At 40.5% G+C, this 20,429-nt stretch overlaps 1 protein-coding gene across 9 annotated transcripts in view; it reads left to right on the forward strand.

The window, feature by feature from the left end:
• The window catches only part of ADAMTS10 (ADAM metallopeptidase with thrombospondin type 1 motif 10), a 60,297-nt gene extending 39,980 nt beyond the window's left edge, over positions 1-20,317 (forward strand). For all 9 annotated transcript variants that reach the window (XM_015889014.3, XM_088149447.1, XM_088149453.1 and 6 more), the window contains 10 exons: positions 1,892-2,025; positions 2,607-2,730; positions 3,959-4,039; positions 5,460-5,623; positions 6,459-6,585; positions 9,425-9,554; positions 11,346-11,550; positions 12,864-13,040; positions 14,638-14,794; positions 16,653-20,317. In XM_015889014.3, the coding sequence (XP_015744500.1) occupies positions 1,892-2,025; positions 2,607-2,730; positions 3,959-4,039; positions 5,460-5,623; positions 6,459-6,585; positions 9,425-9,554; positions 11,346-11,550; positions 12,864-13,040; positions 14,638-14,794; positions 16,653-16,762 (1,409 nt within the window). In that variant the 3' untranslated portion in view covers positions 16,763-20,317. The remainder of the gene's footprint in view (positions 1-1,891; positions 2,026-2,606; positions 2,731-3,958; positions 4,040-5,459; positions 5,624-6,458; positions 6,586-9,424; positions 9,555-11,345; positions 11,551-12,863; positions 13,041-14,637; positions 14,795-16,652) is intronic.
• The last annotated feature ends 112 nt before the right edge of the window (positions 20,318-20,429 follow it).

Raw genomic sequence — 20,429 nt, forward strand, 5'->3', positions numbered from 1 at the left:
GTTGTAACTTTGAACAGTCGTTAAACAAATGGTCATAAGTCAAGGACTAGCTGTATCAGCCAAACAGTGCTTATTCTTTGTTTCACACTGTTGACCCATTGTTAACTGTCCTTAGAGCTGCTAATTCTCCCTGAATTACTGAAATAAATATCCCTTCTCAATCTCTTCTCAAAAAGAATAGCAATACGTTTCTAGTGCCTTCCTCCACAGTCATACTCACTCATTCACTATCAATGCATTTTTGTACTTCTGTCCAGCCATTTGCAACGTATTCCTCCTGATAAGCTGCTTTAATGGTGAAAGGAGATAATTTTTGAAAATTCTGCACATAAAGCAAAAGCCTTATGTTCACCCTGGCATTGTATCTGCACTACAGAGTAAACATGTGTAGGTAGTATTCCAGCAAGCTATATGAAACCAGCATTTTCTGTGAGTGAAACATAGCAGCAAAACTATGTTTCACTTACAGAAAATGCTGGTTTTCAAGGATTTTTCCCCAATAAGCAAAATCATAACAGCATGTTACTGAACAAGGTCACTTGAAATGCTCACTAGGAGCTGGAAGGTGGGGACATGACAAGCAAACACCCCAGCTGAAAAACAGACTCACAGAAGCACAGAATCAAATGACACAAGTTTCACTCTTTTCTAAAACAAGGAAGAAAAAAATCAAATGGGTTTTCTGAAGGAACCAAAACATTGCATCAAGGCTTGTTTACATACAATAGCATGTGATCAATAGGGGAATGTGCTGCCCGAGGGGGAGGAAATCACTGTTTGGAAATGCTCATGGTATAATTTCTGGCACCTAAATGGTCCTTTTCTTCTATAGATTAATTTCCTTGATCAACTCAAAGATGTTTCCTGTTAGAAAACTAACTAGAATTGATCCCCTTCCAAGAAGCTGGCTTCCAAGGCTTCTGAATGACTCAATGATCAGAGCACCTCTCTGGATTTTACTACAAGGACTCATATAGAAAAACAATGGGCAGCCTGATGAGAGGGTGAATCGTTCCTCTGGTTCAGGAATGATTCAGCAATTAAATATTACTAGTGCAGAACAGGGCAGAATCATATATCCTGATTAGAGGCAGACTGGAAAGACGCCAGCCCAGAGCATTCTAGGAAGCGGTAAGGCTTCTTCTGAAAATAGGCTATTATCTCCATTGCTTGAATCCCGCCCAAGTGTTAAAGTCAGAGCAAAATAAGTCAGATAGAAAAACCATACATAGCTTCCCTTTCGTAGATATATATCTTGGAGATTTCTAGGACTCTCAGAATCAGGAGTCTGGTAGCATCTTTTTATTAATAACATTTGTTAGTTTGAAAAGGTACTACCAAACTCCTGATCTTTGGCCACCATAGACTAATGTGGCTCTCCTTCTACAATGTCTACTAGGACTCCAGGGAGAATTTAATCAGTTTTTATCCCACCTTTATTTTGGTCAACTCAAGGCAGTTTATCTACCAAATACTCCAGCCTCCTGTTTTCCTCATAACAACAACTCTGTGAGATTAGCTGGGCTGAGAAAATATGCCTAAAGGAGGACTAGAACTCACAGTATCCCAGTTTCCAGCCTAGCACCTTAGCCACTGCACCAGGCCATCTCTCAGTTTTATTTCTTGTGACACATAATTTGGCAAGATATAAAACTGTACAGAAATTGCATTGTACTACAAAAGGCAGTGTATGATACTGGGTACAAAAAAATGCATTTTCCTCATCACAGTTCCAATGGCTGTGGCAGAGGAAAAGGCTTGGGACCTGTGCCATAACCCATCACAAATGCACATTTTTTGCATAATTAGGCAGACCTTCAGCATTCAGTAAAGATGTTGTTCTGCAATCCAGCCTTTGATGCACACATGTGAATTACCTCCCTGCTTGCAGGCGGTGTCAAGTCCTGCTCACTCAACTGTTTGGCAGAAGGTTTTAACTTCTACACAGAGAGGGCAGCAGCTGTGGTCGATGGAACGCCCTGCCGTCAGGACTCCCATGACATCTGCGTCAGCGGAGAATGCAAGGTGACCACATGTTGCTCAAGCCATTGATCGTTCCTGCCCATATTCTCTGCCTGTCGCTCCAGCACAATATGCTACTTCTGGGACTTAATTTGTGGGCAAGAATACAATCAGTGGCATTCATACCTTTTCTTACAGTGGAGAATTAACCAGTGCAATTCACTGGCACAAGACATACTCATGGCATTTGTTCAGGTGGCTATAAAAGCTGACGAGACAAATTGATGAGAGATGGATCTGTCATTAGCTATCAGTCATATTAAAACCAGTAAGACTCTTGATACTATTTGTTGAGAAACAGCAACAGGAAAAGCAGTTGCCTTTATCCCATGCCTGTCAGCTTCTGAAGGTGACATGGTGGACTTCTGGTACAATTCAATACATTCTTTTTAAGAGGCACCCTAGCATGGGAAGGGCTGTTCCTTTGCATAGCTTCCTGGCAGCATCTGAATGGCCCCTGTGGGAAATAAGGGGTTTTTTTTATCTGACCCAGGAGCATTCTTAGGTTTTTAGAGGCACTAGTGGGAAGGCTATTAAAGTGGTAGCAACAGATCCACCAACCTTTTCCATTTATTTGTCATAAGCACGTGGGCTGTGACCGCATCCTAGGCTCAGATACCAAGGAGGACAAATGCCGGGTCTGTGGAGGAGATGGGAGCACCTGTGAAACCATTGAAGGGATCTTCAACCATTCACTACCTGATGGAGGTGAGGATGACTTTGTGACTCAGTAGGTTTAAAGATGAGACAGCTGTAGGAGCAGAGAGCTGGCGTCACTTCACACAAATGTACTTCTATTTTGAGACAATTTGTTTTTCTAAAAAATGAGCATCTGCTGAGTTTGAATTGGGATGTTTTGCTGGTAAACAACACCTATTTGCCAGTATCTGGAAGATCACATGCCCTTTGTCACAAGAGATGTTTTGCAACTTTCAAAATATGTTTTCAAGGATGATTATAATGATAATGCAGGAATGGCCAAATGAAGAATAACAACATAGAAACTCTGCATTTAAAAATGTTTTTGTCTATTCATCTGAAAACCTGGGGAAAGAGAAAACTGGTTGGCTAAACTAGTGTTCAGCTTACTCATGTGTATAATCACTATACGCTGTAGATGCACACATTTAAATTAATACACCTTAGATTCTATTTTCATCCTGAAAAACCATGCTACAGTTACAAGACTGTTGTTTGGAGATTGGGTAAGAACAGATTACTTGATCAGTCCCTTCTGTCCCTATTCCTGAGTTTATACAGTATCCTAAATCTGGATTAACGAAACACTTCCTATGTTCACATAACATATTGTACCCCTGCAAATAAACCATATTACAGTTTAATATCATGGCCAGGTTAACACAATGTATTAAGACTGTGGCTAGGTTCCCACAGTACATTTAACCACAACTACCCGACCTCTTTTTAGCCTAGCCTAGCATATTGTGTGAGTATAGTCAATAATTCAGTGATTGTGTTGGTGTTTTACGTGCATAAAGTGCCAGACCCAGGTTCCAGTTTTAAAAAATGAGATACATTGGAAAGGCTTTAGTGAATCATGGGCAGCTGGAATACTTATGCAACCTGGTGCTTTCCAGATGTGCTTAAAGTGCAATTTTCTAAGCCAAGATAAAGGTAATTCTGGAAGCTGCTGTTCCACCCTAATTGGAGGGGACCAAGTTGAAGAAGGCTGCCCTACTCTAACTCCACAGTTACCCAAACAATGTTATTGTAACAAAGATACAAAGAACTGCTTTCAGTTCCTCAAACCACATTTGCTGTAAATTCTGAGTCACAGTCCCAACATATGTGTCTGGAAGATGTCAGATAAAGTATGATTACTCTGTGTAAAATTTGCACGCTCAGTGCAACTCTGGTAAGTAAGTCCTTGGTTATATTGTAAATTCCCCACTCAGTTTTTTAAATTGTCTTTCAGGCTATGAGGAGGTGATACTGATTCCCAAAGGATCTGTCCACATTGACATCCGGGAACTTAATCATTCTCTGAACTATCTTGGTGAGAAGTTTGTGTTATCTGGGAAAAGCTCTAGGTCTGATGTTCTTGAAGTGACTTCCTGTAGATGTTCCCCAGCACTACTTTTCTGTCTCTACTACCTTTCCTATACTTCAGAATGTGCTAACGAGAAAGTATTGCCTCTCTGAAGGTTATTTTGTTCATTAGCTTAATTTGTCAGCCCTTCGCAGTAAGTGTGAAATATCAAAAAATAGAAGGAGACAATCTGAGGTCCCAAAGTAGGGCCCTTTTTTTCTTCTTCCAAAAGTTGACACTGTATTGCAATTTTAAATCATATTAATCATAATTTAAACCTTTTAATTAAAATCAGATATGAATTAAATTAAGTCAAATGTATTTTTTGTCCTGGCTCCACCAATTCCTTTGATTTAGTGAAACCATTTTAAGGAGAATGTAGGCCCCTGTTCATTATTCAAAGGTTAACTGTGCCCCAGAGTACTGGCATAAATACAGTTAAGGCAGGGGTAATCCACAGGGTATAAGGGGAGGGGGAAGGGCAAATTACAAAACACATTGCAACATCATGAAACAAACTCTGCCCCTTATGTAGATAAATGCAACATTGTGATGCAAACCCAAAATGGCAGAGCCTGCTTCATGACATCATAACATACATTTCGTCATTTTGGCAACATCATGGTTACCTGCAGACACCTATAGGTGGTTGTCACCTTTCAGTCCATAGGCACAGAGGGTCCTGGCCAGGCCTTCAGAAACTAAAGCTGGTTGTGGCTCACTGATGCGTGCCCATTAAGGATCCTAGGCATTTTCCTAGGATGGCGCTATGGGGGTGGGCAGAGCAGCAGGCAGAAGGGGCTATGGAGTAATGCAGCAGCCAGCCTCAGTGCATATTGCCTAGGGCAGGGTTCCTCAACCTTGGCAACTTTAAGCTGGGTGGACTTCAACTCCCAGAATTCCCCAGCCAGCTCTCAATTCTGGGAGTTGAAGTCCACCTGTCTTAAAGTTGAAAGGTTGAGGAACCCTGCCCTAGGGCAACCACTAGATGGTAGCAAAGAGATTCAGAAAACTGTAATTCTTTGCTGCCATTAGTGGTGGTCTGTATTCTTGCAGCCTAAATCTAATAGCCCTAATACAGATACCACCTGCCAGCACCACTCCACCTCCAGGAGACTGGCCTGAGCCACCACTGCTACTGTTCCTCCCTAGAGGTGGCTTGTCTGCACAAGCCTTAGGCATCAGAAGAGGTCTTCTTCCCCACATGTAGCCTCTAGCTCTTTAACTGATTACTAATATTGCAATGGGGTGGGGTGGGGGGTGTTCTATCTGGTTTGGTTTGCTTGGGGCCCAGAGGGTGCTATTTATGCCCCTGAAAAGTTGCTGACTTCTGAAGAACAATCATCTAATTTGATTTGAAACATTTTCTTTTGGCTTCTCCTTCCAGCTCTGAGAGGAGAAAATGATGAGTATTTTGTCAACGGGAAACTTTCGATTGACCCTCCCCGGCGCTTTGACATTGCTGGAACCACATTTCACTATGGGCGCTCCCAGGATGAGCCAGAGTCACTCGAGGCCCTGGGCCCAACTAACATCACACTTATTGTTATGGTTGGTCGTAGTGCTGAGCCAAAGCAAGTGGTGGGAGGAGGAGATGAGAAACTGTTCATTAACTTGATCCTTTTCTGACAAACTAGAATTGCCCAAGTGACCCAAATTTGTTTCAAAGCAGCTGGTTGAGTCTTAGAAATACAACCTTTTAGCAGGCTCTCCACCAACATCACCAGAGACCCAAGCCAGATGGCAAAACCAGGTCTTTCAGGCTCTTCCAGAAGTCCAATAAGGTCGGGGCCAACCTGATCTTGGGGGGATGATGTTCCAAAGGGCTCTCCTGGGTCCCGGAGCAGAAAAGACTCTCCTGGGTCCCGTCAGATGACATTCCTTCATGGATGGGACCTGCAACATGCCCTTTCTTTTGGACCTGATGGGACAGATAGATGTGACTGGGGAGAGGGAATCCCTCAAATGTTCCAGCCCCAGGCCATGTAGGGCTTTATAGATCAACACCAGCACCTTGAACTGAACCAGGCAGCAAACTGGTAGCCAGTGCAGCTCATGAAGCAGTTGTGTAATGTGCACTGATCTAGGTGGACATATAACTGCCCGCACTGCTGCATTTGATAATATCAAGCCACTGTTGATATTATGTAGCAAAATGTGATTGGCTACAAAGACACCTGTGATGTTTTCACATCCAGAAGGTGATCTCTATTTGAGAGGGATCGCTTGAGCAATACAACAGCATAGCAGCTGAGGCCTCAAATGTACAGTGGGTAGAAGAAGCAATTAAAATCTGTGCCCTCTCGTTTCCTCCTGCAGTAAATGGTCGTATGTGATCCTTTTGTATCACCAGTTCTGTGATACTGTTGTCTGTCTATCATTATAGGTTCTTGTGCGAGAAGAAATGCAGAGGATCCGATACAAGTTCAATGCACCCATCGTTCGTAATTCCATGGCCCAATATTTATGGCAGTATGTCTCATGGACAAAATGTTCTGCCATTTGTGCTGGAGGTAAGAATTTAATAATGGCTATCCTGAGAAAGTAAGGCAGAAAGGTACTACCAAGCTTAATACTGACAGTTGGTGGTTTCTGGTTATATTTTCATGTGGAAAAAGGGCAATTTTTTTTTACAAAGTACTAGCTCCCAGTTTTTGTATCACTGAGGGAGTGTAATGATGGCAACTACCATCATATGTTCCTTTTTTTTTTTTTTGCTTGACAACAAACAACCAAAATCAAACAAGCAATCAATCTATCATAATTAAAAGAATAAGACCATATATTAGGTATCTTACAACATTCATCACTGTTCAGCTTATTGATTAAATGTACACTCTGTATAACTTGTACAGTAACATCTGGATGTCCTGTGTCCTGTGCAAAAGTCTAGTGTCAAATGGCATCTTCACAAAGTAATGCCCTCAATTTTGTGATGTGTACACCCAGGCTCAGAATGAATTTCAAGACATAATTTACCATTCCTATGATCCTCTGAACCTCTTTCTGGCATATCTACAATTGACTTTACTCTAATCTGGTCTGGTTTAATGCCATTTTTTGTTACTGTATCTTCCAGATAATATATTTTTTTAATGTTAAAACAAGATTTGCTTTTGTTCAATTTGATATTTAAGGACCTAGCCTTTTCCAATACTAGTTTTAATCAGTGATCATGTTTTTTTCTGTGTCACCCTTACAAGTGTGTCATCCATGTGCACCATGTACTTCCATCAGTTATTGCATGATATGATGAAGCACTGCAGAAGCAGAACACAATCTAAAGGGCATGCAATCTGTATGAACCATATGGTGTATTAAGCATACACGGGCATGTGTTTTCTTAATTCAGTGGTATGTGGCAAAACCCAGCTGATGCATCTAGCTTGGAAAATATCTTCATATCTGTCAGTTTCACTTTTCTTGGGGTGTCATAATGCTGTCTTTGAATTCATTTGTTTAATTCTTTGAGTTCCAAGCAAACTATCAGACTTTCATCTTTCTGGTGAACTATAACCATGGAATGAACTCATTCAGTTGGTTCTTTGGTACACTAAATAATTCCTCTAATTTATTGTTGCAGGTATAATAGCAGAATCTTGAAAGCCTCACAGAGATCCTCTTTCCCCCCCTTGTACCAAGAAAATGGTACATTTCTTCCTCACTCTTTCCTCCCTCCTTATTTCCTCCTACTTTTCAAGGCTAAGCTGAAAAGCCTAGTGGTGTTGATTACCTTCTTCAGAGCCATCTCCATACTCCTCTAGACTTATTAAAACTTCCAGAGATGGAGATCCACAACCTCTGTAGGTAGACTGTTCCACTGTTATAGAGATTTTACCACCGGAATATTTTCTTTAGAGTTAAACAGAATGTCCCATCATTTTCAGTTGTACGTGAGCAACTGTTGCTGCTTGATGTATATCAGTAACATTTTCTAGGGACACACCTTTTTAAGTAAACATTTTTGCACTCTCTTGTTTCTTATAGCCAAAACAATTTGATCTTTGATCAAAGATTCAAACATATCAAAGTCACAAGACTTACATTTTGGTTTCATATCTGTTATAGCTTCTTCTGTTGTCTCAATCTCCTTTTGGAGGTATGATCTGAAGGCAAATCTTTCATACATTACTTTTTTTCCTGTAGCGTAAAATAGGCCTCAAAATTTTGCAGTAGGGCTTTACATTTCTTTCTTAATTTATGAATGTAAATGTATTACTGTACATGCATTGAGGTCATCAGCTCTATTATCAGGAAGAATGCTATTTTCTATTTGTGTTCTTCTTCACAGCAGTAAATTCAAGTAAATTAGAAATCTTTGAAAGTATGGCCTTTGGAATTGCACAGTGCAGTAAACCTCAGCTTCAGTGCCTCCATTAAAAAAAAAATTGAGGCTGTCACTATTAAGCTATTCCAAAGAGGTGCTATTCTCTAATGGCTGCTAGTAATGTCACAGTTGGCCTTCTAGCCTTGTGCTGACTCTATGGTTTGTGCAATAATATATATTCTGTTAACAAGCTGGCAGAAGGAGCGGGGAGGATGCCAAATTTGGGTCTCTAGCATGCCATCAGTGCTGCACAAGTATTCAGCTTTCCTTCTGACACTGTGTGTTGCTTATTTATGAGGAGGCAATGACACAAGAAGTGAATTGACTGTGTTGATTAACATCAGCTTGAACTCAACACTGACTTGGAGCAAGAAGGTACTTAACATTGCTCCTCATAATTTGGGTAGATTCAACTGTTGGTAAATTCCAACCACTTCACACATACATGCATCCACAATAACTAGCTGACTGACATTACATTTATAGGGTGGTCTGCTTGGATGATAATTTGAGGGCTCTCTCAGATGACAGGACCACAGACCTATGCTCTGGCCCTAGGACATCATATCTATCTCTTATAGATCCTTTGAAAGTGCTACTCTGTTTATTGTGCAGAGTGAGACTAAGCTGGGTTGTTTTACCATACTGTAAAACATTCCCTCGCATAAAAGCAAAAATACTATCTGTCCCTGTTTTTCCCCCTGAAATCTCAGCACATGTTTCTGCATATCTTCAGTCACATTTTTGTATTTATAATGTCTAGAAATTTGAATTAAAAATATTAGTTTCTCAGAAACTTTAAATCTACCCAACTGAATGTATTTGTGCCCCCTTTACTGGCACAGTACTCACTGTCTGCAGACCTTTAAAAAATAACGTTCTGGAGTTGGGAGTGGGGCTTTCTGGTCTTCAAATGCACACTGTTTGATTGGGAGATGTTCTAGATATTGGCAGAAAGAAAAACCTACCTTCTTCTAATGTTGGAGATTTTGCATCCTTACTCAGCCTTCCCAAATATCCCACAGGCAGTCAAGTTCAACCCGTTGTATGCAGGAATCAAGCCGACAGTTCCACGGTGTTTAATCATTTCTGCAATCCCGAAACCAAGCTACCAGAGAGGCAGCGGCTGTGTAACACTGAGCCATGCCCACCAGCGTGAGTTTAATCCTTTCCAGCATTTGGATGGCTGCATCTAGTGGGGGGAAGTGCAGGAGCTTTTCCCAGAAGAGACTGAGGGCTAAGGTTGGGTGCTATACAGGAGGAAGGACCAAGGAAAGGGAAATATATGTTGAATTTGCAGGTACAAAAAAGGAAGTGTCAGAACCTGCATCAATCAAATGTCATTTTAAAAAGTTATAGCAGTCAATGGGTGTTTGCTTGATTTGATTCTGCCATTTGTATCGGGGGGGGGATGGTAGTTTATAGTTGTGTTTGAGTTATTGCTATGAGATGGAGAGGCGCTTACAGCAAGACCTGAATGCAGACAAAACCGGTGGTAGTCTGAAGGCTGGGAAGAACTGTGTTATCAATGGGAGGAATGCACAAGGCCACCATTCTGTGAGAAAGGATTTTGGCGCCAATGTAGTAAGGGGGGGGGGGGAATAAGCAGAGGGAACTTTACACAGGCTTTAGTTTTAGCAATGCTTTGCTTCAAGCTGCATGTACCAACCAATAAAGGAGCATTTATCTGAACCAGGCCTGGTTTCACGAGAATTCTTCTAAATTGGGGTTTGGACTTTGTGGACTTGACAGGAAGGTTCAAACAGCAATCTAGAAAGGGAAAAAAAGGCTGATTGATTGCTCACATATATCATACTAAGCCATTATTTGTATAACCATGGTTTATTGAATAAATCACAATCATCTGAACTTAAAGCCAACACATATTTGGCTTTAAGCCATAGTTTATAAACTACAGTGGTTGGGATCAAAGCACAGAGTTGAAACAGAACATTTAGATGACTGAATCCAACCCTTGCTCAGTGCATGAATCCAAATTAAAGTATTCCTAATGGATCACTATTAAGCCCTCCCTGAAAATATCCAGCAAAGAGTTGGTCTCCACATAATGGATAACTGGTTCCACTGTCAAACTGCTTTTACCATTAGGAAGATTTTTTCTAATCAGAATTTGCTTTTCTATAATATAAATCCATTATTTTGTGCTGTGGTCAGGAAAGACACATGCTGGAGTACTTGACAAGTGCAATTCAAAATCTTAATTGCAGGGCAATAGTATTTCTCCATCTCCTGTTTGTGAGCACCCAGAGAAACTGTGAGAAACAAAATATTGGATTAAAATGGGCTGATCTTATGACACAGATGACTTAGGCATTACTTCTGTCATTCAGTTAGTAAATTCATCCTTATCTCCCAGCAGCACATGATTGGGGATGGCTGTGTCTGTGTCTGTTGGTGGCCATCTTTTTCATTCTCCCAGCCCCTGCAAAAGAGACTTGCAGACTGTCAGTTCTTATCTTACTTCCTTTTCCTCTTGTATCTGAGCTAGAGAAAAGAAAATTAAAGGGAAAAAAGCCTACTGTGTGCATTTGATATCCACACACATGCAGACAGACACAGAGGACTCATACCCACCTCTTAACCTATTTCTGCAAAGTACCAAGTGAGGCTTCATCTTAATCTTGAAAGGAGGAGGAGTTGGCTAGCCTCACAGTGAGCAGTATCCATTGCATGGCTGGCTAGGGAATAAGAGAAATTAGATTAACCTTAGATGGGCCTTAAACAAAGCTAAATTTAAAACCATGGGAGATAGCTGATCAGGTCAATTAATACCTTTTTGGAGTTCCCATAACACACCACCACCCATTACATTATCCCCCCCATTACATTACAATGCTGTGGCAACAGGGCTGATAAGTTTCAAATTTAGGCAGGATTAATTTTAACCATGCCCTTATTTTGCTTTCTGCTTCCCATCTCTACTAGTTGGGTTATTGGGAATTGGTCTGAATGCAGCCGCAGCTGCAATCAGGGAGTGCGGACCCGAAGTGTGATCTGTCAGCGCAAAATCTCCACCACAGAGGAGAAAACTCTGGATGATTCCTCTTGCAACTTGCCACGGCCTCATGTGTTGGAACCCTGTAATAATCACTCATGTCCTCCAGAATGGGTAGCCCTTGACTGGTCTGAGGTAATGACTTTCTCTTTCTCAATCTGGCACCCTCCACTTTCATTCTGTCATTCATTCATTCATTCATTCATTCATTCATTCATTCATTCATTCATTCATCAGCCGGTGGTTCGGTCAGTCAGTCAATCAATTTATTATCTGCCTTTCTGCTCAATAGGCAGCTAACAAAAGTAAAAAGTACAATATAATAGAGAAAAACTGAATATGACTAATACTAAATGAAGTAACAAAAGCCTGGCAAAATTGACGTATCTTCACAAATGTTCGATAGGCAGCAAGTGTAGGGAATTAAATGCATTTCCTGAGAGAGTGTTACCAAGTCTGGGAGCAGTGCAGAATCCCCTCTCTTGGGTGCCAGAAAGATGGTTCTTTGACATCTTCAGAAAAGCCCCTCCTGCAGATCTTAACAGTTGGACGAGTTCATGACAGGAGAAGCTGTCTCTCAGATAGCCAGATCAGTCCTAAGCAGTTTAGGACTTTAAAGGTCAATGTTGTCACCTTAAATTGTGCCCCGTAATTGACAACCAGGGCAGACTTCCAGTACCAGGCATTCTAATATATCTATGCCTTGTAGTGGCTAACAGTCTAGTTTGTGCAATTACAGCTCCTGGGAATGTTTCAAGGGCAGTCCTATCCAGCACATTGCAACAGTTAAGATGAGAAGAAGCCAGGCTACTGAGATCCGATCATTTCAGGAATGGCTTGTAGCTAGTACACTAATTATTTGTGCAAAAGTGCTACATACCATGGTTAACATCCATAACTCCGTGATAGCTAAGGAGCTTGGGACTGAAGTAAATGATGTATATAAGATAGTGGACCAAGACTGTGTTGACCCATGTTCAAGTCCATCCTCAACCACAGAAGCTCTTTGAATGACTTTGGGGCATCCACTCTCTCTCCCAACCCAAATTACCTCACAGGGTTGTCGCGAAGAAACATTGGGAAGGGAGAACATTGCACATTACTCTGAGATCTTGGAAGAAAGACAAAATATAAATCTAATGAATAAATAATAAATAACTTCTAGAATGCCTCTGGGATGTCCTCAAGTGCCATATGTACTAGATGTTAGGTTCATGACTACCTCTGTTTGTTTTATCAAGTAATTTTGCTGGCTCCAATGGGAAACAAAAATGTGTTAGATTCCACTTTCTGCCAAACTCACTGCAAAGTCACAAACATCCACACCCAAGATGATTTAACGGATTTATTTTTCATCGCCCCAGAGGTTTTAGGGGCATATAAAACAGCCTGGGAAATGTAATAAATCATAACAAATACATAAACTCCAGCCTTTTCCTTCCTTTCAGTGTACTCCAAGTTGTGGACCTGGTTTCCGCCATCGCATTGTCCTTTGCAAAAGTGGTGATCACAGTTCCACACTGCCTACCTCCCAGTGTCCCGAGAGCTCCAAACCCCCAACCACCATAAGGTGCAGTCTTCGGCGCTGTCCACCCCCACGGTGGGTCACTGGCGAGTGGGGAGAGGTACAGAAAGTTTATTTTTCTCCTACAGTTTTAAAGCACTAGCCAGTCATTGTTCAAGGGGCACTGCATTGCACTGCACGTTGGGGACACTGCACCCAAGGTAAAAAGCCAATGACATGAAGCTATCTTAAGCTGATCTGCCCTACGGATTTGCTTTAATCTAAGATGAAATACTTTGAGGCCCATCTTTTTAAAAGTACCTGACGAACAGTCATATTTTCAGGGATACAGGTCAAAGCAAGTTCACAAAATCATTCTTTTATATATTCAGAGACTGACAATGTTTGGACCAAGTGTCAGGCCCAGCCTAAGAACAACGGTGAAACAGTCCAGTTGAGTTAAGTTCCTTTATTTGCTTACACCATATAGACAGAATCTTGCCAGACTAAATCTTTACTACTGCAACTAGTGGATATACCCTGGGAGATTCTAGGGAGTGGCTATCCTGAACCTCTTATGCTTCTCACGCTCACGCTGCAGACTGTGTTGCCTTTGGTCTCCTTTCCGTTCCTGGAATGTGCTCTGTCCTTCCTGATAGCCTTGCACTCTGTTGCTATCCACCACATCACCCTCCTCTGCATAGATACTTTCCATCACACCAAGGGACCAATGTTTGGTCCAAAGGCCGAGGGAGAGGGTGGTGATGGAAGTGTTAGAGACCCAGGTTCAAATCCACTTTCAGTCATGGAACCTCCCTGGGTGACTTTGGGCCAATCATTCCCTCTACTCAACCTCCTTCACAGAATGGTTGTTGTCATGGGGGGGACAAAATAGAGGAGGAATGCTATGTACCCATCTTGAGTTTCTGGAGGAAAGGTAAGATATAAATCAAACAAATATATATATAAATAAGTTAATTGGTATGCTGCTTCACTGGAGGCTATCATTTTGTCAAGACATAAAGGCTTTTAAGGACATTTTCAATAACAGAAAAGGGGATTTGTCAGCCAAGAAACAGGAAGAACGATCATAAGTTTCTTTTTGCTCATCAACTTTCTTTGTACCCCCAATAAACCATAACATTTCCAGGTTGTTAAATTTGCTGGTAGGATGTTTTGGTGCAACACTAACCAGTCTGGTGAACCAACTACCCACAAAAAAAAAAATCAAAAACATTTTTAACTGTGTTCTCACAGTGCTGTCCATGGAGGCATTGTGGGTACTAGGCTTCCTTTTTACAAAGAGAACGTTTGAAGTTGAGGCCTTGGAGATTAATTTTGCTATCTGTTCTGGAAGGAGAGTCCAGTAATTATTTCGATCTTGGCAGGCTTAATTGTGTATCCACAAAGGCCTTTTCATTTTATCTGACATGTTTTCAAATAAAGTCATACCCACATTCCCCAGTCTTCAGCTCCATGTCCCTTTTTAAAACAATTTAGCAGGGAGTGAAGAAATACTGGCTGAGTTCACATATTGAATTAGGCCAAAATGTGGTTGTATGAACCACTGTTTCTAAATCATGATTGATGTTTCACATCACATGTGAACAAGCCAAAGCTAAAAAAAATCTAAAAATCTCTAGGCATAGCAAAAAGCTGAAGGGCAGTGATTTTGATTTAGCCCAAACTTCCTGCATCTTCTTTGCTATTTCCTGCAGTGCTCTGGGCAATGCAGCTTTGGCCAGCAAAGGCGTTCAGTCCAATGTGTGACCTACACAGGACAACCATCCAGTGAATGTGTGGAGACCCTGAAGCCAGCAGCCATGCAACAGTGTGAAAGCAAGTGTGATTCTGGACTGACAGAAAACCCTGAAGGTACCCAATTCATGGAATGATTTACAAGCATGCTGGCAGGACGACAAGCTGAACAAATAACTTACCATTTGAAATGGCTGTATTACTCGAGCCAATTGTTTGGATTCTGGCCTGCAACATGGCCCAGAGCCCTGAAACTATAGGCTGCCAGATGTGAATTTGGCCTGGGGTACTTTTGGCCAAAGGAGCACATAGTGGGAGATCTGCCAGGCAGGTCATGAAAACCCAGCTATGTTGACTTGTAAACCACAGAGCATTGCAATGACAATGGGGTTTTTTGCATACTGGAAGCACACTTTTTAGTTGTTGGATTTTCCCCCCCTACATTTAAGGGCTGCAGGGATAGTGGGGGTGACATGATGATATCACCAGAAAGAAGAGAATTAGAATATATGGCCCTTTTAAAAATTTTCTGAGGCACAGAGTTTCAAGTAATGTAAGTAACAACTTTCTGTTGTACAATCTCAAAAGCATCTAGAAGCTGCTAAAAGGGCATTGGAGGACCACAGATGGTTCATCCCTGGTTTACAATTTAGCATTCTATCTGAACTTTGCCTTTATGGTTTGTTCAGCAAGCTGTGGTTAAGCTAAACTCGAGTTTATCATGATGTATGGACTCAGCAAATTACTAGTTCTGTGGAGTTCTTGGTGCCCTTTGAGGTTGGCTGTTTGATTGCAAATGTTTTTATCCAACTAGGTAACATCATCAGTGTGAGGGAGTGCGGGGTTTGCCACCTCTTTATATATAGTAGCTTGTCCTGCAAGTTTTGGTGAGATGTGGTTTCCTCCTTGGTGGTTCCTTGATTAGAGTATTGTTTTCTACCTGAAGTTTGTCTGGTGTTAATCCCTGCTTATCTGAATGTTGACTGCTGGAGGGGATGTGTTCTAGTCTTTTTGTTTCCTTCCTAGGCTTTTTATTGTCTCTTTTGAATGGTGTGTAAATGTGGTTTATCTCTATAAGATGAAAGACTAGAACACCAGACAAACAATCAGGTGCTTAAAAGTTTGTGAATCGGTTTGAATTTTCAGTATTTCTGCATAAATATGATCTAAAATGTGGTCTGTTTTCCAGACAAGTCCTAAAACTAGATAAAGAGAACTCAGTTAAACAAAAGAGTCAAAAACATTATACTTGTCCATTTATTTATTGAGGAAAATGATCCAACTGTATATATGAAGAGGTAGCAAACCCTATACTCACACTAATGATGTTACCTAGTTGGGCAATGAAATGTCTCCAAGCAAACAACCACACGCAAGAATTCCCTAGTTCAACTCCAAGCTACAGATATTCCTTGGGGGATTCCTGGAGGATCTGGGTGGCCCCTGTAAGTTACAAGATGTAAATTAGAAGTACCCTTGACCTGTTAGATGCCGTCCCTCTTAGGCCACAAAATCTTGTAGTACGAAGTGCTTTTTCTTTAGCATTGCAGCTTCTCCACTTCTCTGCCAAATGTCTCCACAAAAGTGACAAATAAAAAAGCTAAGAAGAAAACAAAAAAACCAGAACACATCATCTCCAGCAATCAGCACCCAGATAATCAGGGTTTAACACCAGACAAACAATCTAGCAGAAAACAATACCCTAATCAAGGAACTACCAAGGAGAAAACCACATCCCCACCAACACTGGCAGAGCAAGCTACTGCATATAACAGGGAGCAAACCCCACACTCACTAGCACTGATGATGTTACCTAGTTGGGTAATGAAACGTCTGCAAGCAAACCAAGCTCAGAGAGCACCAAGAGCTCCCTAGTTCAACCCTGAGCTACAGATATTCTCTTCTGTTGGAATGACTAGTTCATTGTTTCTTTCTCTCTCTTTCTTCATCTCCCTCTCTCCCTTTTCTTCCTCAGAATGCAGAGATGTCAACAAGGTTGCCTATTGCCCTTTGGTACTGAAAGCTAAGTTCTGTAGCCGGTCATACTTCCGACAGATGTGTTGCAAAACCTGCCAGGGGCATTAAGCGAACATTTGGAACTGCAGGAAAACTGGAAAGGCACAGGAGGGGAGGAGAACAGCTGCACCATTTCCCCATCTCCAACTGCTCTTTCCCCCAGGATCATCAGTGAAGAAGCCAGCACCATAGGCTTTGGTACTCCCAGGAACCAATGAAAATCTATATCTTCCCCATTTGTTAGGGACCGCTATTAAACCACTGCTGAAATGTGCACTGAGTTAGACAGTGGCCTATCATGCTAGGAAGCACTACACAGAGGCAGGAGGGAGACCCAATTGATGGGAAAGCACATCTAAGTGCATTACTTGAAATGCTAACATTTGTATTTATTTTAGTAGCACAGCTGGGTATCATGATTGCTGACCAACTGCATTCTCACAGCGATAATCCCCCCATTGCCCAACAGGGAAGGAAATTCAAGTCACCAGCACCCCATCTATGTGTTTTAGATCTTCCCCCTAAAAGCAATGCCTGAAACTTCCCCATAGGTAATGCTGCCTTACAGGCAGGCCTTTGGCAGGGCTACCGAGCAGTGCAGAGAAGAGGACTGGGTTCAGGAGAAAGAAGTGGGATAGACTCACAAACTAACTTGCAGCTAAATGGCAGAGAAAAGGCCATAGAACAGAAATCATTGATTTTTTTTTTCTTGTACCTAACACAAGAAATCCCATAAAATCCACTCGGTTTGTTGTTGTTTTAGCTGTTTAAAAGAAGGGAAAAGACAAATGAATCTCCTTACATGCATTGGATGAAGCGTGAGGACATTCTAGTAGTTTTCTTTCAAATACAAACAAAAGTTCTGTTGAAATCTTTTATTAGCACAGGGTGAATATTAGCAGCCAAAATGCAGATATGAGGAAAGGAAGATCCTGTTTGTTTATTCGTTGGTTAATTGTTTGTTAATACTTTGGCCCTGTGCCAAATTTAGATTTTTTTAAGGTGCGCATTTCAATGATATTTGTTGTGATTTTTCCATCTCCTTATCACTCACTTTAATCCCCAGCTTTTCAATGTGCAACTAAGAGTAACAATAATTGGTGCTATGATTTCATTGTAACATCACTTTAGCTTATTTTTATTCTAAATAATAGGGTGGTCATTTTTTTTCTGCCATGGAAGATTCATTACTGATTCAGATACAACACTATTAGTCATGTTTTTGGTTTTCTTTTAATTGCAGGGATGACTTTTTTATGTGGCATGACGTGTGTATGTATGAAAGCCCTGTATGTTTTATTATGTTTTGTTATCTTTGAAAATTTTTCAAGGCAGACGCTGCCCAAATAGAATTCTGAGTCACGTCCAATTTAATTTCCAAATTTTGAAAAGAAATGCATATATCAACCATAGTTCTAAATGCTTTCATTCATCCACATCTCCTCCCTTTCTTAGCATTATCAATCTTCATACTATATGTGGGCATCAAATAAAATGCTTTTTTAAAAAACGAATTAACATAATGTCATGTGAAGCTACTGTATATTGATTGTTTTTGTGTAGTGTTTGGCCAAAGCATAGTAACATTTCAAAATACTACACAAATAGAATCATGACATACATACAGCAGCAATCTTCATTTTTTAAAACTATATTTTATAAATGCAGATATTCATATACTGTATTGCTAGGATACTTACGACAAAATTAGAACAGCAGGCTTTCAGTTTCTCTGATGCTCAATTTTTGTAATTCTGTCAATTTTATTTGACTCATTTTCCGTCTTTTTCATTTTTCTGGTTTTTCTGGTTTTTTATTTGTAAATCTTACACTTCCAAACAATTTTGAGCTTTTTAAAAAAAATACACTAAAATTTGTAAAATTTCTCTGAACATCCACATGTGTTTGCAATTTTGCCTAACGTACATAGTTTTGCAAGCCACGTCCCCTATTGCATTTTTCTATATTATTTTCAAAAGATGCATTTTGAATGAAATATTTTCCAGTATTTTCTATGATCAACAAACTACACGGCTCAGAAAAATACAAATTTCTCAATTGGGATTTAGCTCTTGAATTTCTTTTCCATCTCTAATCATGACTGGGACTGTCTGTGTGCTTGTGTGTGTGTGTGTGTGTGTGTGTGTACACAATGTTTTATCAATGCATACATCTGCACATTCATATTTGTTGACTTTGTACTTAATGGTCTTAGGGGCAGAGCTCTTTGGATAATATGTATTTATTATATCACATATTTTAAACATGATAAGCCAGTCCTACAGTATTGGGCCTTACTGCTCATTCTGCGCAGGGAATTCCATCCTGCTTGCATCACTGTATCCCAGGAGGAAAGCTGCAAAAGCTGCAGCAAATTGTACTTTATCCAGTTCTACTATTTTAGAAATCCTTCCGGGTGAACTAAAATTAAGGAGAGAAGAACTCAGTTCAAAGCACAACAAAGGAACATAGTGAAGGTGGTTTGTTTCTCCCAACCTGCGTCATACAGTACCTGTGCATGGAAAGGGCTCCATGGAGGTCTTTAGCACTCACCTGCTTATAATCTAATGAGGACAACCCCAAACTGGTCCCCTCTCTCTGTGCTGAACTCAAACTCCCATAACCCCAAGGATCAGCATAACTAACAGCCCCATGCTGGTGCTTTCCAGATACACTGAGAAAGTGATTGGTTGTGGAAGGACTGTGTGGAATTTCACTCATCTTGTTATATTTATTTTTCTCTTCCCTTTGACATTTCACCTGAGTGAAAAAAAAATCTGGATCCAGTTCAAATGTCAGGTTGATGATATTCAGCATTTGACTAGAAATGTGTAGAAAGATACATACATATGAAAATATGTTCAATTGTTATCAAAAATTCTGTGGCTTTTCAGTACTCTCTTGGGCAGCCTGAGGACAAATCCTTTATGTTCAGATTTGGATTGTGCTGCAATAAGAAAAAAGTATGTGATGACTGTTCCCATTCTCATAATGTACAGAGTGGCATTAGGTTGTCCCTGTACAAAGATCTCTCTCCCAATACACAGGTAGTCCTTGCTTACTGACTGCCTTGTTTAGTGACTGTTTGAAGTTATGACAGTTGAAAAAAAACAGCCTTGCACCAATCCTTGCATTTATGGCTGTTGCAGCGTCATTTGTGAGCTTCACAACTGGCTTCCCACAAACAGAATTAATGAAGAATGTGGAAGTGAGATTGCAGGTCACGTGATGTCTCACTTAACAATCACAGTGATTCAGTGACAGAAACAGAAATGATGTAAGTCTGGCACAGTCATGTGATTTTTTCACTTAGCAATCGTGGCGCTTACCAACGTTGTTGCCAGTCACAATTATGGTCAGTAAGTGAGGACTACCTGTAATCATTCTGATTGACTCACGAGATTATTTAAATGAAGTTTAAGATTTTACTTTTGCTCAAATAGGGAATTCTGATGCTTGCAACAAAGATTTTTTTTATAATTTCATATATAAATATACACAGATGTATTATTATAATTATTATAGAAATTGTTTAAAAATCCTATTTCCAAGACGAAAGCGTTTGAAAGAGAGAGAGAGAAATTACAGCATGAGTTTTATAATAAAGGACTACCTACCAACCCAGGTTTGAGTTTATTTATTTATTTTGAATTTTGATTTTTACAACCGCCCATTCATACAGACACTTATGAATTAGTACCTTCATTCAGCCATGGCAAACATAAATATTCCAATT

The sequence above is a fragment of the Python bivittatus genome, unplaced genomic scaffold, assembly GCF_059951505.1.
Source record: "Python bivittatus isolate LINGU-HERP-01145 unplaced genomic scaffold, Pbiv_v1 ctg000580_np1212, whole genome shotgun sequence".
In the NCBI taxonomy this organism is placed as follows: Eukaryota; Metazoa; Chordata; class Lepidosauria; order Squamata; family Pythonidae; genus Python; species Python bivittatus.